The 24,118-nt window shown below is 39.2% G+C and overlaps 1 protein-coding gene across 1 annotated transcript in view; it reads right to left on the bottom strand.

The window, feature by feature from the left end:
- Positions 1-1,235: 1,235 nt before the first annotated feature.
- The window catches only part of SUGCT (succinyl-CoA:glutarate-CoA transferase), a 332,933-nt gene continuing 310,050 nt past the window's right edge, over positions 1,236-24,118 (bottom strand). Inside the window, exon 14 of the mRNA XM_062567916.1 lies at positions 1,236-1,561. Within this exon, the coding sequence (XP_062423900.1) occupies positions 1,398-1,561 (164 nt within the window). The 3' untranslated portion in view covers positions 1,236-1,397. The remainder of the gene's footprint in view (positions 1,562-24,118) is intronic.

Below are 24,118 nucleotides of genomic sequence, written 5' to 3'. Positions count from 1 at the left end.
GTAACAACAGGCAGTTGTGAAGTTCAGATGTACTACAGAGGATGTTGTTTGCTAGACTGGAAACAAAGTGACAAGCTAGTTATAAGGCCAGGCCTGTTTCCGATATTTTGGGAGAAATATGGACATTGTTTGTTGAGTGTCAATTTGAGTTAGTTTTATTTAGTTCCAGGAATAGAAAGGCATTGCCTCGCTCCCAGGGTGCACGCAACAAAGGTTAGAACCTTCCCATATGCAGAATTTACTTTCGCTGTAAATTACACGCTTGGATACCGGAGCACAGCGTTTCTTCTGTGAATGAAGAACTGCCAAGCTGGTTTGTACAGAAGAAATGGCTCTTCATTAAACTAACTTTTTTTCTTACTTTTATCATGGATCACGTTCTTCCACCTGCTTCACAATGCACAGTACCTTACTCTACGGGCAAACCTACAGCAGAACAAGGTATGACTGAATTAGAGGAAGGTTTGTCAACTCTGCGTGGAGTGGGACCAAGTCAAAAGTTTTGAACAGGTCTGTATTTAATCTATGTCTTCTTCACACTGAAAAGAACTTTGGATAGGAACTGGGGTCAGAAAGAGATCCATATCTACCAATAGAACCTGATTAAGACCTCTGGCAAATTTTGATATTTGACATTCAGCATGTGACTTTGTTTGGATCCATGATTAATTAACAGTACCAGGGGCCTTTTTGGATAAAATTACAAAAGACTATTCAATCATAGTTTGTCTCTCAACAAGTCTTGGAATATGCTCATTTAATAACTGGAGAAATGTGCCAATTTCAGCTTATTTCTGCTTACATGCTGGCATTGTCATGACTATGCAATGTAATATAAGACATATTGGTAATTAATAATACCAGGGAACAGAAGTGACTTTTGCAATGGTTACTTTATGTAAACAGAGATGAATAAAGAGTTCATGACTGCTGATTCTGTTCAAAATCAGTCAGATGTTGGATCAACCTTCAGTTTGTACATGACTGATTTTGTACTAAAATAATTTTACAAGGTAGCTTTGTGCAAGTGGAGAATCTAGCAAACAGATTTTTAAAGTTCTGCTTCTTTTCACTAACATCATGTCCTTCTGGGGACAAACATTTAGGCAATTACTGTAATCACGATAAGAACTCAATTTCCCATACACAGTATAAAAAAGAGTATCCACACAGGAATGTATAATTGCATTTACTCTCCCCCACCCAAGAAAATCTTTCACTCAGACAGTACTAGATTGTTTATTTGATACATCAGTGTTAAAATCATACAAACACACATGGATGAAAATTAGGAATTAAATTATGTCTTCTCTTTGAGTCCCATTAGGGGAGCTGAAGGGAGCAAAGAGAGGACAAAGTAATGTGAACTCAGTGTGAAGGAATGTAGCTAATGTTCCTTATCTGACCTCATGCTGAGCCACAGCACCAGTGCTGAGCAGTTCTTCTATGGCAGCATCCTTGTACCCCAGTATGCCCTTCAGTATCTCCACTGTATGCTGCCCAACAAGAGGAGGCGGCTTGGCTTGTGATACAGAAAATTCACTGTATCTGACGGCTGGTCCTGTGAAAAAACAGATAGGAAGATACCAAAATTAACTACCTGTATTCATCCTGAACTGTTTCTGTCAGTTTAAAGGGAAGTATTTCATTTTTGGAGCAGTAATTCAGTGCTTATCAGAAGATATTTTGGAAGTATAGACTAAACAAATTCCCATTCACAATAAGCTAGTTATACATCAGTAAGCCAGTTTTAGGTGGTTCACCAAATGCAGACTTGCTGAAAGTTCATCAGACATTAAGGAAGTCCTCCCATCATTCCCAGTGGTACATCAGGAGTGCTCCGGTTCATATCCCTCATATGTCTATCATTCTCTACTAGCCGCACGATGTAGGCAATGCCCATGCCACGCGGTGGGACAAGCTGTGGAAATCCCTACACTCCTGAACAGGAGGCAACGTAACCATAAGAACCCAAGGAAATGCCACGGTAATAGTGCCAGACCATTAAGGCCGTCAGAGCTGTGTCCTGGACAACGGGAAGCACCATCTCCAGTTAGCGGCAGCTCAAGTCCCTCCGCAGCACGCTCCGTTCTCTGTGGCAATGCAGAAGTGACATGGCACACAGCAATGACAACCCCAAGCTTGCTCTATGTTTTCTAGCAAAAATACAGGTAGCACCAGCAGTGAATAACTCAGCACTGGTTTTGTCTGGCATTTCAAAGTTGGAACTCTCACTTAGGGAAGCTCACAACATCTGAAGACTGTCATGCCTATTGCAGGTCATCAGACCTTACTTTTTAGCAATCCTCCATAGCAAAACAAACAAGAGATTTCAGCATAGTTCCTTGCAGACAAGTAGCCAACCATTACTGCAAGTCTCAGAGGAGAGAACAGACCGCAAAAATTTCCAAAATTTCCAGAATTGTCAGTTGAACGCTTTTCTTTAATACAAAATTTAACACCCTTTGATGCTTTGGACAATTGCCAAAAGGATTCCTTTGTTGTCTTTACTATACCATCAAAAAAATTTAAAGACAAAGTTGCCAATAACAATGAAGTGTTATTTAGAAATGCAAAGAAATGTGTAGGGTGTTTTATCAGGCAGAGCAGTGTTTGACTTGGTTCTGAAGGAATCAGAAACATATCAGCCAGCAAAGGAAATGAACCACAAATGAAGTGATTCTGTAAGAAAATGAGTAGTGAAGGCCACTACTTATTTGAGTGACTCTTTGTTTGAGGAGAGTTTCTGACAGAGGTCATGCAACATGCAAAATACACCATTTTTGCAACAGTCTTCATTAAATAGATCAACTATGATTAAGTGGTTAACACAGTAAAGGTATCCACCTCAAAAAGAGACAGAATAAGATAAAAGGTGATCAGAAAAAGAGATTTTTTTTGTTTCAACATGAGCGGGTATTATGAGCTCCAGTCCTAAAAATAAAATAAAATAAAATAAAATAAAATAAAATAAAATAAAATAAAATAAAATAAAATAAAATAAAGCAGATCACATATCTGAGCCATTTCTGTTTGAGAACTTAGGAATGAGTATGTCCTGGCACTGGTCAACTATGGTTCCTGTGTTTAAAGAGGGAGGGAGGTAGAATTGGGGAATTAGAGACCAAACCTTTTAACATCAAGTTCCATTAAGTATTGGAACAAATAATCATATTGAAAATACTCAGGAGATGAGTAACAACCAGTATGTTTCTATTAAGAACAAACAGTGTCCAAGCAATCTTCTGTCTTTCTGCACAGGAGAAGCACTGGAGGTGAGATACATCCCATATAACTGTAGACATGTCTACATGTAAATTTTTAGTTGCTTAGAGTCCTTAACTTTTTTTAGAGTTAGTGCAGAGGAAAAGGCACTTACAGTGCAATTCTTCTCATACATTGGTAGATGTCTAAACCTGGCCAGACGAATTATGATCACTATCATTTTCCATGAAAGGGAGGCTAGACAAGTACCTTAGATGCAGACCTCTACCATTCAGACATGGTCAAAAAAATGTCAGGTGAGATGAACCCCAGACTACTAGGATGTCAGATCAAAATCTGGGTTTCAGAAAGAAACTTAGCACTACTATTTTTCATAAATTGAGTCAAGAAACATGGTCTAAGTAAATCTTAAGCCAGGTGTGATACCAAGTGGGCAACTTTATTCTATCAGGGGTCTTTGCTGATGATATCAAGCTGGGAAGAGTGGCTGACTGAGGGCTGTGCTGCCCTTCAGAGAGACCTGGACAGGCTGGAGAGCTGGGTGGAGAGGAACCTCCTGAGGTTCAAGAAGGGCAAGTGCAGAGTCCTGCACCTAGGGAGAAATAACCCTGGGCACCAGTACAAGCTGGGGGCTGACCTTCTGGAGAGCAGCTCTGCAGAGAAGGACCTGGGAGTGCTGGTGGATGACAAGTTGACCATGACCCAGCAATGTGCCCTTGTGGCCAAGAAGGCCAATGGTATCCTGGGGTGCATTAGGAAGAGTGTTGCCAGCAGGTCGAGAAAGGTGATCCTGCCCCTCTCCTCAGCCCTGGTGAGGCCTCATCTCGAGTACTGCATCCAGTTCTGGGCTCCCCAGTACAAGAGAGACATGGAGCTACTGGAGAGAGTCCAGCATAGGGCTACGAAGATGATCAGAGGGCTGGAGCATCTGCCCTGTGAGGAACGGCTGCGAGAGCTGGGCCTCTTCAGCCTGGGGAAGAGAAGACTGAGGGGGGATCTTATCAGTGTGTACAAGTACCTGAAGGGAGGGTGTCAAGAGGACAGGGCCAAACTCTTTTCAGTTGTCCCGTGTGACAGGACAAGAGGCAATGGGCAGAAATTGAAGCACAGGAAGTTCCGCCTGACCGTGAGGGGGAATTTCTTCACTGTGAGAGTGACGGAGCCCTGGACCAGGTTGCCCAGAGAAGTTGTGGAGTCTCCTTCTCTGGAGATTTTCAAAGCCCGCCTGGATGCAACTCTGTCTAACATGCTCTAGACGACCCTGCTGAGCAGGGAGGTTGGACTAGATGATCTCCAGAGGTCCCTTCCAACCTTACTGATTCTATGATTCTAAAACAGATGAATGTTTCAAGTGAGCTCCATAGGTATCTGTTCAGGATGAGGCTCTAATCTGTGTATTTCTTAGTGGTCTGCTGATACAACTCTGATTGTACCTGCTCAGTTTTCAGAGGACTTCAAGCTAAAAGCGACTGTGATTACTTTGAAGGCAGAAACAGATTTCGCAATGACCTAGCTACACTGGAGAAGTGGACTGACAAAACGGTGTAATTCAATAATGTCAAAGGGAAGGAACTACTTTTAACTATATAAATACAGGGCAGGGGATAAATAGCAAGGTAGGAATAGCTAGGGTTTATTCTGGATCACAAAATGAACATGAGTCAACAATACTAGGCTGTTGAAAAAAAGGCAAAAGTCCTATAGGGATGTACAAACAAGAGAGAAGACTGCAGAATACATAAAATAATCATTTTGCCCTAGTTAGTACTGACAGGTCACAGCTGGAGAAGTGGCCAGTGTGAGTCCCACACTGCACAGCAACGCACAGCACCTCAAGAGATTCTACAGGAGAGCAAAAAGTAAAAAACAAGTAAAAACAACAACAACAAAACCCCCCCAAAGAAAACCCAGCTTGCTGCAAGAAGGAAGTAAATAATCTTTTTTTATGTCCACAATGGATGATAAATAATTGACTTTAATTGGAAAAAAAAAAAAAAAAAGGAGACTGACATTAGGTACTAGAAAATAAACTTATATAATGGTAAGGGTAGTGAAGAATGGAAATAGGTCTTCTGAGGAGGCTGCAGATTCCTGTCAATGAAGTTGTTGAGGAACAAGAACTGCTCTGGCATAGCTGATGCTACCTTGGGGCTTGCTGAACTAGGACTAATTCAGCTGAATTAGGTGAACTCTCATAGTCCCTTCTACCCAGCAATAATCATGAAAGGTAAGAAAAAGCTCACATCATGGATAATTTTTCTGCTATCTTATTCTCCTAATTCTACTCACTTTTTGAACATATTGAGTTCAATATGCAAGTGAAATTTCAAGTGGGAGGTCAGTACAATTTAAATGGACAGATATGTCACTCAGTGATATTTGTATTGATTCCTCTCCCAAGAACTGAATGAGGAATGAACTGGCCTCAATACAAGCCACAGGAATAATAAAACTGCCAGCTGATATGCTTCTAAAGATAATTTCAGAGCAAAAATGCCTCTTCAAGGTTGATTAGTCTAGAAATTCGAAGTAGCAATAAAATTATTATGCAGCTTCTATAAAACAAAGAAGCAAAACAATATATCCATTTAAAGCAATCTCAATTCTGCTTGTATCTGACAGTTCTTTATACAGAGAAATTAGCAAACCTTCAAAAGGAACTAGCTGAATGTACCTACATGGTACCTACTCTAGCAGCTTTTTGCTACTGTAAATATTGCATACATCAAAATGTGAGTTGTTGCATTGATATCAAAAGACACTGAATGAAGCCTCTAATGAGAGAAAAATCAAACTTGATATTAAATGCACAAGCAGAGAATGTTTTCCACTTCGCAAAGAATTTTACAAATTAATTTTACAAACTAGAGCAAACAAGAAAATTGCACTGTAATTACAAAATCAGTGTCTTCCTCGAGTCTTTATTACTTGATGCATCATTAATCATGCTACTTTTCACTTTGATAGAGTTATAAAGTTATCTGCATTCATTCAAAGGAGCTACTTGCTAATGATCCATCATTAACGATTCTCTGTTCTGTCCTTGTGTAAATTCCACTTGGCTTCTGTGTCAATTAGGAGGGTGTAAAGCTTGCCAGTCAGGCTTCAGCAATCCCACGCTCCGACTGAACAACGCTCCCAGAGAGCAACCAGCAGAATGCTATGCAAATGCTAATTAAACACAACTGCCTTATGAGGAAACCATCCCTTGAGGCACAGAGAGGTGAACTGCTTTAATTAAGGTCAGGAGCATTTGCATATGGGTGACTTACAGGGATGGAAACAGGCCTTGGCTGGGGGTAGTGGCAGGGTTACTGGCTGGAAGGTGGAAGACAGCAGGCACGGGGTTATTCTGGCCCCTCTGCTATAAGCAGCAAACTCTCTTCAGCCATGAAGTTAAATGAACGGATATGGTCATGTGAAGAAAGCAATGAAGCAAAGAGCAGTAGATGTGATTTACATTTGTCCTGTTAAATCAGACTTTAGGAGCTTCTTTTTCTTTTCTTATTATTGCCAGTAAACAAAACTCAAAGGGCACTTTGACTACCCTCTAAATTTCTCTAGCTATACAATTCTAGGCTAATCTGTTTTATTATTTTGACTTCTTAGGAATACTGCTAAAATACACGCTGTGCACAACAAAATGTTCAAGGCTTAATAGTGCAAAAATTTGTCAAACATTGTATCACTTGCAATTACAATAACAACTGTACCAAGCTATCTCCAAGACTTTCCCAGCACTTGAACTCAACATCATCATTATAAATTGTATTTCGTTGGTACCCATCTGCTATAATATTTCTAGGCATCAAACAAAGCCATTAAGTTAAGACACATTAAACAGATTAAAGCAGAAGATAAAATGTGATAAAACCACTGAAACAGGACCATGCCACAGAAAGGACCCTCAAGAATGAGGGTCATTGAAGGTCAAGAATGAGAACAGGTGAAACACGGGTTACTCCTTGGGATGTGTCACAGGGCATTTCTGAGATCTAAGGCTGCAGAAGCACAGTTAATACCTGTATCGGTTCCACCTTGAGCTGCAAAAGCTTCAGTTATCTGTACTAGTGCCACAGTCTGCTGCAGTACAGGCAGGGACTAAAATCTTCATGACGGATATAAACGTGAACCAATTTAATAAGCAGGACACTACAAGATAATTGTAGCTCAGTTTTACTCACAAGAAATTAAAGTTGAATTAGAATGATATAAAAGAAGAAAAGCGCAGTATATAGGAGTGGATAAATGTAAAAACCTTTCCTTTGTCTTAACAAATACTACTCCAGCATCACTATGCAGCAGTCACTTGATAATACTTTTGCTACAGCACAAGTTAGAGCATATTGAAACAATCTCATTCTCAAACTATGTAGAGGGAATTAGGCCTGGGGACAGCCAAGCTCAGGGAAAAGTCATGATTATTTGTTATTATTCAAGTGGGACACGGAAAAAGAAGGGGGAAATTTGAACTGATGTATGTGTACACATTCTGCTTGCACTATAGCATCATCTACATTCACTAAAAAGAGCAATGAGAAATCCAACACCACTGATTAGTTAGCTCTACCTCAGCTCACAATATAATCTACATACATGCAGGAATTGCCTAAAAACAAACCAAATGCTTGTGCCTCTTCCAAATAACATGGTGTTGCTACATAACAGTTTTGCAATTCCAATGAAATATAGTCAACAGTCAGCAGAGATGGCCCAGAGCCAATACATTTGCACCCAGCTTCCATATTCACTACAGTGCAAGAGTTTGGGATATTCCATCAGCTAGTTATGAAACCAGCCTAAGCGGAAGATCAGGAAGAAATAAGAAGAGAGTTTTAAGGCATTGAAAAGGAAAGAATATGGAACGGGTCAGAAAAAGAGGCTTAGTGGCTGCAAGAAAGGACACTTGAGAGTTAAAGTGCTATGTTCAGGAATATGTTATCAGGAGCGAGCCAGAGGAGACCTCATTTTGAATATCTGGTCTCTTCCCTTTTGTCCCAGTCATGATTTCTGTTAATCCCTTTTTCACAGCTGAGAAGGAGATGGGGTGCCTGAACACACAGTACAGCCCAGCTTGGTTAAACTGAGTTTCTTCCCCTTGACAAAACACAAAATCCAAAAGGTGCAGCTACTATGACTAGGTTTGTGATGTTTCACATCACACAGGTTTCAGGAAATGTCTGGAATGAAGTATCTGCTCCATCTTAACTGTGCTTAACTGCATCTTAACTACAGTTTTTTGTTTCTTACTAAAGGTCTGAAAGTTTGAGAGTTTGGGGGATATCTCAGGAATCTTTTACATCTCTGGGAAAAATCTCTTCCTTTTCCTTTATGTCAGGTTTGTTCATTTGCCTTGTAAGAACAACTTGTAATAGATTTGGGGAAAAAAGCAATTAATGAAGATAATATTTGAAGACTCAGTCCTCCTTCCCTCATGGTGGGTTCCACTTCCTCCCCCACTTAAAGTACAGCCACACGAAGTGTTCACTTGGCATCCAGCACAACTCAGAGGGTGGAAAACTTTGGCAGGATGAAGTAGAGTAGGAATGAGTAACTGAGAGTGGAGAGGAGAGACGAAATTTTTCAAATGGCAAGGAAAAAGGCAAACCTCATGTTAGGAGCCATACAAACACATATGCATGTGCAGTAAATAATATCAATACTAGAAATATCTATGAACCATCTGTTTACCTTTTCTCATTTGGCAAATGTGGACGGCCATGGGAGAGCTATGATGAATATCCAATGTCACAAGAGTCAAGAATGTAAATACTGAGCCACTGTGAGATGAAGGAATTTACATGCAAATCAAAAAAAAAAAAAAAAAAAGTTTACCCGTGATAGTCATAGACAGTTGTTTAAAAGTCAGATCACATTTAAACCTATATTTAGGCATCCAAAGAATCCATTATATAATTCCTAAGTCCCTTTGTCAAAGTTATAAAGATTTTTTTCAGATGAAACTGCATATGTAGAAATGCATGAGAATACATTTTATGGTATCAGACCACATCCTGGATAAAGTAGACGTAAATAGCACTCAAAATTTATAGAATTCTTTACATTTTCAAAGTGTCATCATACTAATTATACCTAATTAATCTTGCACAACAGCTGGGGTAAAGGAAATCATTTCTCAATCACTCTGGTTGCATATTTGAAAGTGATTCTGCACAATTACATTATTCGAGTAATCTAATTTTGAGAGATGACTCTTGGCACCAAAAAGCTTCAAGAATCTTGCAGAAAGGCGGTGTCTACTGGTTCCCATATGTATCGCCTCACAACTCTGAAAATTTTGCCTAACGTTTTGTACAGACCCATAAGGTTCCATTTCTTCATAAAACCCCCAAAGACCTTAAGAGAAGACTCAAAGAAAGACAGGAAGCAAGATAACTAGTAAGAATACTCAGGGGCAGCAATTTTAAAGATCCATAGGTTCCCTGGGTAGTAATCTGTAGCTTCATTTCCTAAGGAAACAAGTTTATGTGTCTGTGCTGTCTTTCTAATCATCTGTTTGTCTGCCTTGCCCTCCGCACAATAACTTCTGAACTTGTCAATCTTGACCGAAGTGTAGAAATCTCAAGGAAAATTAAGTTCCTACCATTCTGGCAAAAATTGGCAGCTGCTGAAGGAAAGAAACCCAAATTAGTGCCATGCTGGCATTAAAAAAAAAAAAGAAGAAGAAGAAGAACTCGCCATTATATATTCTGTTTTGCTACAACTGGCTCACCAGTAAGTACAGAATCATCTCTCTAAAAGTCGCCTAACACAAACTGTCTTTCATCAGGGAGACACAGCATACAGGACATGAGGAAAGTTCAGCTTACCATCAAAGAGTATATGAAGGGTTTAAAAGGGACAAAAGTCTAAAGGAAAACAATACAATGTTTAGTTCCACTGCTTATGGAACAACTTCCAGGTGTCTTTTCTATAGTATTGCAGGAGGTAGATCCAGGCTGCACAAGCCCAAGCAAAGGAAGCTAGACACCCCTACTTTAACATAAATTGTTCTCCTAGGAAGAAGCTGAGGAAGTAGAAGGCAATGGAGAAACAAAACTGGGAGAAGCCTTGCAAAAATTTGAAATGAAAAATGTACGCAGGCAAGCCTAAACAACTGAAAATTCAAGTTAGTCCAATGTAATTTTTTTCAATTCACAATCTAATCGATACATAACTCAATATACAATCCTGCCACCGCACGCAGGTTAACCACACGATGCGTACCTAGTGCAGAAATTATGGGGTGAGGTTGAAAGGTCTGTGCTACACAGGAGGTCAGGCTATGCGATCGTAATAGTTCTTTCTGGGCATAAAACCTACAAAACTTCTGAAATGCTCATAGGGTGAAACTGTTCCCACACAACAGGGTTAGGGTTAAGATAGACCCTCCTCTGATACTGAAGAGGTTAAAGCACATCATACTGTTCCCCTTAGTTATCTTTATTTTAAGGCCAAAGGCCTTAACTGCTGTGCCTTGAGGAGAGAGATTAGAGAGAAGTGTGCTACTGGCAGGGAACAAGAAAAATCAAAATGCCACTGGAAATGCAGCTCCTGAAAGGACAGAGGATGGACTAGATGCTATATGCTCACACGATCCTGGAAGCTGAATCATGCCCCCAGCTGCACAGGAAGGCAGAAAGCTCCTGCAGGCACTCCAACTGAGCCTGGCGAAAACTATTTCCCAGCCCCATTCTCGTGGTTAGTATGACCCTGCATGCTCAAATAAGACACACCAGCCAGCCCAGAAAGGTGTCTGTATCTCCTCAGTACACCAATCTGTCCCTTCCTGTATCCTGTCTCTAGCTATACGTTAGATTCTTGGGCTCTTCAGAGACCCCGAAAGTAATTCTCTTGGCCAGCTGCGCACCATCAGAGCGGGAGCAGATGAGCTGTTCTGTACTCTTCAGGCAACCAGCTGAGGTCCTGATACCTGAAGTTGATTCTAGTTCCTCAATTCAGAGAGGCAACATAATGCACACTGAAGAATATTCACAGTCGGAGCCTAAGGCTGGGTATAATTTCCTCTCACAGCACTTATTCGCTAAAACTGCACTTTTTCAGGGTAGGGGACTTTAAGCCTTTACAAAAAAACAGTAAAAATAATATAAAATTAAAAAACATCAGGCTTTTTTTTTTTTTTTTTTTTTTTTTTTTGCTGAAATTTGGAAGTATTTTCAATACATTCTTTTAGGCAACTTTTGCAAATACATTTGTCACCCCCAAGCAGCCTGACAAGGTTCACATTACAAGTTTGATCTTCCAGCTCCCAGTGAGCATTTTTGCATGGCCTTTGCTTGAAGTCTTTGTCTGGTTATTTCTGTACCCTTCTGGAAGTGTGGACATCAGAACAGGGCATAGATTACTGCGCAGAGGCAAAAGCATTTTTCTGTGTCCCCTTTTTATACCTCCAAGGAGTGGATCAGCTCTTTTCAATGCAGCTTGTAATGGGAACTTATGTTAAGATGATTATTTGTCATGACTCCCACTATCCTTCTCTAAATCTCTTTCCAAAATCAGAGGTATCTGTTCCACTTATGCTACCTAGTGCCCCTGTTTTATGTAATAAAACCCACTGTAAGGGCTGCTTCAGCAGTGAGTTGGTAGGCAGAATATGATGTGAGCTGGGTGGCAAATCGCTCACAACAGAAGCTTTTCTTTAGTTGCCCGCCCAAACCCACTAGTACAGACAATCTATTCATTAATTTAGGATGGTTAATGTGACACCAATCTTAGACTGTAAAGAAAAAGAAATTGAGAAATGAAAGCCTTTTTCAGTCCAGCTGTAGCAGAACAATTCATAATCACTTGCCTTTTACATTGATAATTTTTCCTTAACAATCCATTGTTTTGGGCAAAGGATTAAGTCTCAAAAGGGGCTTCTTCTATTACAAGGCAAAGATCAGACATTTAATTGGATGTCAAATCATGTGTTGTATGTTTACTGCCACGTACATTTATTCTACACATCCTTAGACTGTTCCTCTGCGGCCACGATGCACACACATATAAACCTTCACAGCTGGAAAATTCAACAATCAGTCGGTACTTTCTCGCCTGGTTAGTGACCCACACCAAGTATGTATCTGCTGAGAGAGTATTAGAATAATGGAAAAAGTCATCAGCTGTAGCACAGCCAAGGAAATTCTGATGGTTGAAATTCTTCTACATAAATGACGACCAGGTAACTTTATGTTTGAGCACCATGGAAATATTTGAAACTTGATTCTCAAGCAAGGCAACTGTGATTAAGTAGGGCTGAGGACTACGCACAGCCTGATCACTCTTCCAAAAGCTCTCCCACTCCACCCTCCATTTACTCCTGCTGTCCCTTGCGCAGCAGAACTAGGCCAACTCCAGCGCGCAGGGACTTTCCCTGGCAAAGGAGGATGGGAAGGGATTTGATACTTTGTTTTGGATTACTTGAAGAACTGCAAATTACATTTTTAGCTCTTTTTGGGTAAGGTGCCCAGACTCCTTGAGGCACAGGCTACTAAAAATGTTGGCTGAGTTTTGAAAAGCACTGTGCAATTTGGGACAACTCTGTTTTTGAGTGTCGTACTTGAGACATCTTGAGAGGGGCCCAGTTTTCAGAAAAAGCTGAGGACATCCAAAAATCATTCTCTTTTAGGATGTCTCAATTTGACTGTCCAGAGGCATCTGGTATTCAAAGTAGACAGAGGAGCAAACAGCCCTTCATTTTGCAAGAGAAAATAAAACATTGGCTATGTAACTCTTTCTAGCTACATCTATTTTCCCATTCCCTCTTTCAAAATGATCATCAGTTTAAATCTTAAATTCTTTAAAGGGGCACAGAGTGCTTGGATCAGGGTCAGGGAGCGGGGCAGCGAGAGGACGTATTTTACACGAGGCTGTTTTTTCCCCCACACATTTATAACTGGCAATTTGATCAATAGTGTCTCGGTGCGAAGGATTGGGAACAGCTTTGGCTTTCCATTGTCTGCTGCCAATCCCTGACATGCGATATTCAGCTCATCAGCTCACAAATATCAAAGCAGTATGGGGCACAGAGGAACAGCCGTTTCAAACCCGGCAGCCTTCGCTTTGATTTCTGGCTGTGTGGGCATGCCGATGTGAGTGTGTGTATGTTAGTTAAGTATAGGCTGGCTCTGTAGCTAAGTTCTTGTGGTTTCTAACATTTGCCAGCCTTTACTCTGTCAGAAGGGATTTCAGTGTTGCAGTCTACCCTACAACGGGCAAAAGAGTCAGAAATCATCTCTGCTCGCCCACAAAGACTAGAGTAGGATTAAGAAACAGAAATTTAAGAGTCAGACACACCCATGAAGAGGAATGAGGCACAAGGTTAGGAAGCCATCCAAAGCTCGGTTGCCTATCCTCTTACTAAACTAAACTAAAAAGACTCTTTTTTGCTCAAGAAGACAACTGAAAAGCTAGGGAACAAAAATTAAAATCAGATTGAAACCAGCCATGCCTAAGCAATATCCCATCTTAAATGTGCACAGATCAGTTTCATTAAAATATTTCCCCATTCTCTCTTTTTTCCACCTACTAATATTTTGGCTGTTTCCTCTATCTCCCCTTTAAACTGCAAAGCAAAATGTTTTTACTGACGTGGTTTGTAATTTTGGAGCCCTGATCTTAAGCAGCAGGTGCTTAGTTTTAATGGAATTTTTCCATCCTTGAATGTCTGGGAGCATCAGTAGCACCTCACTCCTACACAGCTCCTCACCTTTGATGCTTTGCCATTCGTACTTGTGGGTTTTCATTTACTATATTTCTTTTGCTTCCCAGAATCTGCTTTTTCACTGCAAACCCTTCAGTCTCCCCTCTCCTTTCTTTTACCTCATATGATTGGAAAGTGCCATCTCCTAAAAATCCTTACAAAATATGAAGGGCCTGGCTGTCTCTGGCCTCATTCTCAGAAATGCTGTGTCTACTTTATACTGTTCTGGCAATTTAGAAGGGCCCTAGAATGGTTGTAAATATTTGCATCACAAGAACAATTACTTTTTAATTGCCAGAGGTCCTAGGGCTGCTCTGCACAAAAACTGGAACCAAAATAACAGTTGGTTTTACTTCATACAATTAGTTATTTTGGAGCAAGTCTGTGTGTGGGCACTTTTGTTCCACACTAACAGTTTTCATTTCAATTTAATTTTAGCTTTTTGGCTAATTCATTTTTAGTTAATCTTCTCTTATAATTTCCTCTTTGGAGTTAAGGTAAATTATTTTATATAGACTTAATCTCAAGCAAACTCCAAGGTAAAAGCATCCATGCTCAGCTTGCACTGACAATAACTAAAAGCATGGATTAAAAGTAGCTGTGTCAATTCCTGTTTGTTTGTAGAACAAATGGGATTCACATCCTAACATCAGAGTTAGAGATGCCACAATAAATGAATTATGCCAGCTCTGCCCCGATGCCGGTAGATTGCTCCCAAACAGCCCTATTCAACAAAGTTTAATTGTCAGGTGTTTATTTTACCTAGGAATCTATCTGCTCAGTTTTTGCTTTAGTAAGGCTTCCAAAAGCATTTGTATTTGGTTGGTTATTACAGAACAGCTTCTTCTTCTCTTTATTCAGCTTTCTATTGCTTAGCATATACACATGTATATTGCTACATAGATCTTGCTCAAAAAGGAATGACATGCTGCAGAAATGACTATGTATCTCCTTGCTCCCAAATAACTTGACATTACTTTGACTGAAAACTGTGCCTGGTAAATTATGGATATGCATTGTGCTGCAGTAAATCACAAGGGCTCACGTAACTTTCTCATAACTACATTTTAATTGAGTTTTCCATTCTTAACAAGGCAACGCAATTCTAGAAAGTCGTACCAGCCACTTCCTTAATCCACAAAGCTCAGAGGCTATCTTCTGCTCTGACAGCATGCAAAAATGTTTAATGCTAACACAAATACCTTTCATAGATTATTCTGATTCTCAGGCTGATTTCTAAGCCAGCTGTTCTCTGCCTGATTCAATGTGCAGATTTCATTTTAAAACACAGAATATTCCCTGGTTACCTGCCATATAACTAGATCTTACAGGTGTAGAGCATGTTTGTAATGCTTGTTCATCCACATGCAGGAAAAAAAAATCATAAAATACTTGCGTAGTTTTTTTTTTTTTGGATTCTAATGTTCTCCCCCAACTTTCAGATACTGTATCAACTGAAAAATGCCAGGAATTACTTCATGCTTTATGAATGTACCTGTTACAGATTATATTCATTAATTTCAAAGCCAGCTGCTATTTTTGCTTAAAGTAATTCTTGATGGTACACATTTTATAACAAAAATCTTTTAAGAACTGCTTGCTTTGACTTATAAACATTTAAGTCTACCCTAATCATAGACCTATTGCTGTCCTGCTCCTGTTCACACAAGTAGGGAAGCTAGCATATTGCTCTTTGTGAGACGTAATCTGTCTACAGCAAATATGACACACAAATAACGCCAAATACAAAGGAAGTCCTAAGAAAGCTATTAGAAGAGACTAGTAATCACTTAGTTTTAGAAATAGCAGGACTGCAGAGTTGGGAGTCCAAAAAGTTGGATTCAGATCCTGGCTCTGTCACTGATCAGCTCGGACCACAGACAAATCACATTCCTTTTACCATACCCTTATATTTCACTTATAGCTTTGTTAGTCTTGTCTATTCAGATTATAAAATATTAGAGACTGCAGTTGTCTCTCACTATTCGTCTTTAAGTATATGAAACAATAGGCCATGCTTTGTAGTGGACTTTTAATACAAGTAATAGTTTTCTGATATCCTGTCTCCCAGAGATGCTTCAGAGGACTATGAACCACTATCCCAAGTTACATCTGATAAACTGCGCATTACTCCGCTGTGGGGGAAATTTCTCTCTAATCCTCAATCCATCTGTCTTGCTGTGCTGCAAGTGATAGTTTCTGGGCAGAGAGCATACTAATTGCAGGATTAAAACCTTAGCTAACTCTTTGAGTGGAAACTGTTTCCCATAATGTAGTACAAAACACATGTTGGTTTCTGTCTGCAGATCCTGAAACAGCACAGCCCTGATCTTGACTGGGATATTTAGGTTCTCTATTGAAGCATGTCTGTGCAATATAATCCAATTAAAATTAAATAATAAGAATGTATCAAAAGGTATTATTGAGATTTTAGTGGCTCCAGTATTGCTTAGCCTGGGTTTAAGTTGTTCTTTGAAGGCAGAAGCAATTGTGCTGAATGTAGTGAATTATGCACCTTCTCTGAACGCACACAAGCTTAGAGCTGAAAAATTAACTCTAATTTTCACTATCATAGTAGTATTTCAATTTTGCAAATGCACAGAGATTTGAAACATTCTGAATCTCAAATACATCTCTGTATATAACATTTTGTTGTGCTATCTGTCATTTCTGTGGACCTACAAATTATTACTCACTGAGGTGAATGACTGACATTATTGATGTGACACAGACTCCACTGCTGAGCTACAAGAAACTGCTGGCCCTCAAAACCTCTACTTCCTGCGGGTAGATAGGAGGCAGATAGCAGACCAGAATACCCTCAGATGCCTCTTGATACCACCAGCTGTGGAGGGACTCTTTGACAAATTATTCTGCGTATATCTCATCTTCTCAGGTCTCTCCAGCCAAAAGCCAGCTTGCTAACAAAACATTAAACTTTCCATATTATTAAAACATATTGAAAAAGCTGGAAATAAGCTCACTTTTCAAGGAAAGTTAGATTGTTAGACAAAAGGTTTTTTTTTTTCTAAATCTATTTTTTATGATTGTGTCATTGGTTGCAGTGAAACCATAAGACATCACAGGTAGTATCAACCAAACAGCCTTCATCTATCAGGTAGTCTACATTTTTCAATATTTGAATCAAATCCCCATGACATAAAGCATTAATAAAGTTAAGAGCAAAGTTGGTTGGGTTAAGGGGTGAAGGAAACGGGATGAGATATGCAGTAGGCTGGGGCAATACATGTTTTTTAAGTTCAGGAGTTATAAAAACAGATTTGTGTTTGGAGAAATGTAGCTCTTGTAGAGCATGGGATTAAGCTCAGTGAAGTCAAACACTTCTACATTACTAACTTCACTACCATCTTTTAACTCCTATCTTTCCTTATCTTAACATGGCCCAACCAATAACCTGTTACCACAGCCAGGCCTGCCTTTCCAACTAAACTATTTCCATATTTTTGGCACTACTCTTTGTTCTCTTTTGTAAACACATGCCATCAGGGCAAACCTTTGCCCTCCAATACAGACTACGAAAGTTAACATAAAAGCATAAAAACAAGCAAACTGGCTCAGCATATCTAATCCAGTATGTTAGACCTCTCTCTAACAATGATCAAAAATAGATGCTTTTGGAGGAGGATGAGAATAGGGGGAGAACATCCAACATCCCATCCAAATTTCCCATGTCAGCTTTTCCTCTTACAGAAACTCCTCTGTTCTTCCCAAATCCTGCTCCCTAATCTCCCATTAACAAAAGCCTACCCTAAAATACTGATAATAATCACCATGAGCAACTTCATACCCCACAAGATAATATATCCCATGTTTTGTCTCAGCCTTCCCATGTAGCTCAGTTACTCATCAACCATCAATGCCCCGTCCCCCATAACTCCCCATGGCACTTGCCTCTGAACCCCAAGCTTTGTTCCTCCCCTGACTCTCTCCTTCCCCAAAACCTCTATTGACCTCACATATTGAATACTCTGGATACCCAATAGTCTTCACTTTTCTTATTTCTCCAGGCCCTCCATTGATCAGGGTACGCTATTATGTTTCTCATATAAGCTGACCAGTTGCATCTGTATATTGAAAACAATTTGTGAGACAGAGAAAGATGAGTGAGCACTTCTGACTAAATAGATTTTATTTGCTTAATTCTTCTGGATTTGTTAGATCTCTGCAGCTGGGATTTATCTGTAATGATAAGCCACGTAACTCCACTTTGCAACACACAGTGCAACTGATGTATTTTAAGCAGGTGTGGCAAAATTCAGCAAAGCACTAACGGCTCCTAAAACCGCTGCATAACCTGAATTCATGCTCAAAGTTGTAATGCCAATTTAATACATAAAGTGTTTTTTTGTAAGTTCTATGTCTGGAATCTCCAGTCTTTTTAGACACTGACCACAAATAAAAGTAAAAACTGATTAAGATGAAGAAATCAAATAGGGTGGGAGAACGGGTGTACTGCCATTCAGGGTAGGATAAATTTCATATCCCCGCTTTTGAATTCATTCATTTCATTTGATTTATTTAATTTTGCAAGATTTAGAACTCTCTGTGGAACTACATTCTTTAGGTAGATGCAACAACAGTCTTCGATACTGCAGACTTCTGCAAGGGATGTGAGAAACAGGATCACCTTCTCAGCAGAGAAATCCAACTTCTGTTTTTCTGGGTCACTCAAAGGAAAGACATTACTACAACATCTTTATTCATTCTCCTAGGCCAGCCAACAGCAACAGACTTTTAATATAAAAGGTCTGTGGACTAGAATATCAGTTTATTAACTATGGCATCAACCAGGTGCATATAGGCTTTCCCTCCTCTCTATTCCCAATCAGCTTTGACATGACTAAAGAGAAATCAGACAAGTCAAAGTTTTCACAAATGACTGAGTAGGAATTCAAGATGCCCTTACTTTTGGATCTGAGATGCTTGTAGTGGGCCTAATTGGAAGGAACAACACTCACTGAAATTCAGTCTTTAATGCATCTTCAGCTGGGTAACCAAAATCAAAGTATCCTGAATCATTTACCAACATTGAAAAGTTCATCTTAATTATTCTTTTTGTGCTGTAGCCTTCCTGTTTCATAAAGCCTTCTGTGTTCTTCTAAAAGATGCTATACAATGTCAGCCCAAAACCTATTAAATAATTATGTCCTGCTTTGTGTACAGATATAACATAAACAGAGAACGTACTTCTGCTTCATATGGTGTGCTTTCCGTGACGTGACATGTGGAAAATGATGTTGAAATCAATGGCAAATGAGAGCACGCAAATAATCTCTACATCTGTGTACAAGTAAACCCATAAGTTTCACAGTAGCTGCTTATATGGGATGTTTTTAGAGTGAGAAAGACAGAAAGGAAAAATGGGTTATTTCTGAATAGTTTTAAGTAAGTCAGTGGATGATTTCCTTATTCCTGTTCATACCAAGGTACATTTTACAGCTTGAACAGCTTTAATAGGATTCAGAGCCTATTTTTAAAAAAGGGTTTAACTCTAGCTATCTATCACATTAATTAAAAAAACATAAATAGTATTGCTCTCAAATGAAAGACTCAGAATCAGATTCAAAAAATATTTTATCTTTTAAATACAACATAAAATCAATGTGAAGTCAGGAACCTAAAGAAGACTTAGAAACGTAAATATTTTGTTGAGTCTGGGCTGTCTTTAAGATTTTCTGAGCATTGCAGAAATACGATTGCATTCTGAGAGGTCACAAACCGACCATACTAGGCAAAGTAAACTATTGGTCACTTTTTAAATTCTTGGATTTGATATTTCTGAATAAAACACACTATTAGAACACACAAATCCTGTGTTATTTTCATTACAAGCTAGCACCCGGTTAACAATGTCCTTGCAGGGGGAAACTGTTGTCACAGGAAAGTTCTTAAGAACGAGAAAAAGTGACTGCAAATGTGGGAAAACAGGAAGAAAATGCTATTAAGCTTAGACAAGAACTGTTTATGTTCATTCACATTTGAATCCTGATCCAGATATGTAAAAATCAATAGTACTAATAGTATTATGATCAAGTGGACAAATTCTTTGACTGCACTGTAACACTGTGGCATGGGAATGGGAATACACTGAAATCAGCCTTTTTCCATGATTCAGAAATTTTAAATTAAGTGATAGAAACACAGGAGGTCTGAGATTTATTAGAAGATTGAACTGTAAGGTGCGATTTTTCCCTTAAGTGCAAATCAAATATTCTCTGTGATATATATTGTACAGTAACACACTATCTAGAATTGCTAGAAAAGAGGAAAAAAGAAAAATATCCTTACAGAATTGTAACACATTGTGCATAAGAATGAGTGCTCATAAAAAACAATGTTTCCAATGTGATGAAATCAGTATCAGTTTTTAGTTATACACTTCCAATATAACTGTGGTATTTCACATTCATTAGTGGTACAAACTTCAAACACGGGTCAGAAAAGAAATAAATTTCATACCAGTGCATCTAAATTTCCATTTCAACTACATACGTGTGTATGAACTTGCTGTTACACGTACAAGTGTATTGATATTATATAGATGCATACATACTTGCATTCATACAATCAGTTGTATACATAATATATGTATTTACATAGCACACACACAACCACTTTTGTTAATACGACTGCGAGGTTTTCAGGTGCTTACATACTGCCCATATGGAGGATATAATAAGGAAAAGCAGGCACAGGTTTTGGGTTGCTTCCCTCTAACAAAAGCCTGACACTTATGAAACGGTATCTTTGACATTCCCAGTACAAATCTGAGGGAGAACAAACATTGGACACAGAGCCATAAAATTCTAGCACCTTCACTAACTTGCTGTACAGCTTTACACAAAATACATACGCATGTAGTTGTGAAGCAGCCAACCATTTCATCATGTGCCTAAATTACTCGGTCTCCCCAGCTGTAAAATAGTCATAATGGTATTTGCTGACTTGACTCTCTGGCTAATGCGAAGACCTAGGTAACACTTGTGCAGAGCAAGTAGTAGTGTAGCGTATACAGTGCTATGACCACTGTGACTACTGAAATTCCCTTAGAACAATGACAATAAACTTCTCCTATTTCACATGCCAATATGCCTAGCAGCAAAAGATTAGAGAATTCTGCACCTAGACCTGGGAGGCATGTTCTCTTTGTGATGTCCCCCATGGTGTTTTTCTCCTCACTGTTCAAAATCAGATATCTGATGGGGGCATGACATCATTCTCTTTGCACCAGTACATCCTTCTTTTCCCCTTCCAATAGAAACCAGGATAAGGGAGAGTGAAGGGACAGTCGGATCACGGAGAGCTGAGATGTATAGCCACCTGCATCTGTGAGCTGTGAAGGTCCCTATGTTGCAGAGAACAAACACAGAGAGACCAGACATAAGGAGCCAGGGAAGAGGCAGTGAGAGCCTGAAGTCTGGCACATGTCAATGCTGCAATGAGGAAAGGAAGGCCAAGTGGTCAAGTAGATAGTCAAGGACTTCAGTGCATGAAATTCACTTCTTTTCTTCTTTGCCATGAGTGCCCTTGAGTGACCTGCTTTGTCCCTGTGAAACAAGGATAACAGTTCTCAAGTAGCTTTCAGGATGTTAAGGTTTGTGTATTTATCTATTGTCTATATGCAATGGTAATAGACCCATTAAAGTATCTTGAGCAAATAGGAGCTGTATTTTTCAATCAAATTTATTCAAAAAAAAATTAAAGGTTGGTACAAATGAAAAGTCAAATTTTTTATTTTATATGAGTTAAAGTACTCCTTGAGATAAAAATGAAATAGACTGCTATGATTATTAAGGGCATTCAGAACACACACACACACACATACACATGCTTAAATATTGAGCTCTGGTAATAGTACTGCAATACCAGCCTGGATACTTAATATTTGTCCTTATTCAAAAGAAAAGCAAGGCTGCTTTTTCAGCTTCTATGACATTTTCCAGAAGGCTTTAGCTGTCTCCTGTAGAGACACACTTCTAATAGAAAAATGAGGCCTCAGTACCCATACGCATATGGAAAGTGCTAAAAAATTAAAAGCCAAATAAAGAAGCTATTTCTGTGATATGGGCACCTAACTACTAGACCAGAACAGAGACCTTGAAGAGATTCTACGCAAGCAGCCTACAACTGCTTTCAGACAGATATGACCTAAGAACTTCTTTGCATAAGGCTTTTAGCAATTCAGATGTCAATGTCAATGGCAGCATTGTTCTTTGTCATCCGTGACAGATTCTACCTTGAGGTAAAAAACACTTTTTATGTTTTTTTTTTTTTTATGTTACCATCATTTTTATAAATGGTCTAATCAATATGTTTCAATTAACACCTTTTTAAGCACAACTTACTGTCCTAGTCTCTGTTTGCTCACAACATGCTGATGACTGACCCTGAGAAGGATCAAGTATTTTCAAGTCCTCCAAAGGACACCTCGTACATAGGACATAGCAAGTACATAAAATGAACCTTTTTTAGTTAGGAGAGAACACGCCTTTAAGGTAGTAGTAATAAATGCAAAAACACCAAAAGGAAACTTTTCCAAACTGGCTACGATCAGCTGTTCTAATTCTGTATACCCCCCTGAGGAATTTGAACACCCATTGAAACCAAGGATCTTCCTTGACGCAGAAAGACATAAAACATAATCCCATTGACTTTAAGGCAAGCAACTTCCAAGGGATTTGCTACAGCAATTTATTTGCAACAGGTTTGCTGCAGTAATAACTTTTCACTGCAAGTACAAAATGTCTGTCTTTGGCAAAATACTTCCACTTCATTTTCTATCAGAGGGCCACCAATCATTCATGCCAGGATTTCATAAAATTAATAAATCTACTTCCATAATCCTTGCTGCTTTTACTGACAAATGTAATAAACTACAGGATGCAAAACTCTGAAAGCCTACTGGGATTTATTTTCCTTTTTCCCCCCCTCCCTTGACAAGCTTTACAGAGTAGCACTTCTGAGACATGCTCATGTGCTGTAAACCTAATCCTTAGCAATTTCCTCTTTTCTCAAATAACCCAAATATTTTATGAATAGTGAAGGATTTCCTCTATCAGACAACACTCACTTTTTTTTTTTTTTTTTTTTTTTTTTTTTTTTGCATATGGGTCATTCTCAAGGAAATGCACTTTGAAGCAATTGGATGTTCTCAGATTGACATTCCTAGGACACACTTCTAATGAAACATGTAAAACCTGACCAAGACGGTGTCCTGGAGTTTGAAAGACAAGACAAGTGGTAGGGACCTGAGACCAAGACAGCCTTCTTTTTGACTCCACCATGAAGGGCATTTCAGAATACTTTTTATTCTCATGCCTTTAAAGGATTTACTGTTTCTCTACAGCAAATCACACACAGTGATTTTTTGGAGGCGAAGAGCCAGTGAGGTCATGGCCTTTGGATATTTTCTGTCTTTACTCTTCTTTTCCCTAAAATATGAGTAATTCCCACAACTCCATCTTTAACAGAATGTTTTGCCATATTCTTAGAGCAACTGCACTTATGTGCACGTCTTCTTCAGCTAGGCCTGCATCTCTGCCTTCCTTCTCTAGACTGACCCCAACCTTTGGCTGTTACAGGTTCAGTGGGTGAGTGTACTAACGTTCGCACACGTACACCTCATACCACATACCGTTCTGGAAACAATTCTACAATGCAAAGTTCACTAGAGCACTGACCCATCTGCTAAAAATTCGGTTTTTTTGCTGCTGAAAGAGCAGTGTGAGTGGAATACAGCTGTTAATGAAAAAGCCAGCACACTGGTTCCTATCACCTTCCCGCTCCCCCACATAATGGCTGCAATCACAACTCTACCTCATCCTTCTGCTGCTGAGAGACACCCTTGATTTGCTTGGGAAGTGGGGAATAGGGCAAGTGTAAGCACAACTACTCCATTATTTCTTGTTTATTCTAAAAGGACCAATAAAGGGATAAACACAAATCTTGGCTGAAATAACTGCAAGGAAAAATGGTTGAGAATTTTTTGGACATCTAGTTACCTACAGGAAGTCTTAAGATAGTCTAAAACCCATTCCTCAGGAAGAAGAAAAACTGCTCAAAATTTCGTTAAACTGACAAGCAACATTTAAGAAACTAATCAAATGGAAATAATTTTCATTCTGTTGTACAACCAGCTCCAAAACAAGTATTACAGGAGCACAGAAA

Source organism: Rhea pennata, chromosome 2 (genome assembly GCF_028389875.1).
Source record: "Rhea pennata isolate bPtePen1 chromosome 2, bPtePen1.pri, whole genome shotgun sequence".
Classification (NCBI taxonomy): Eukaryota; Metazoa; Chordata; class Aves; order Rheiformes; family Rheidae; genus Rhea; species Rhea pennata.
This window is presented reverse-complemented; position numbering and strand designations above follow the sequence as displayed.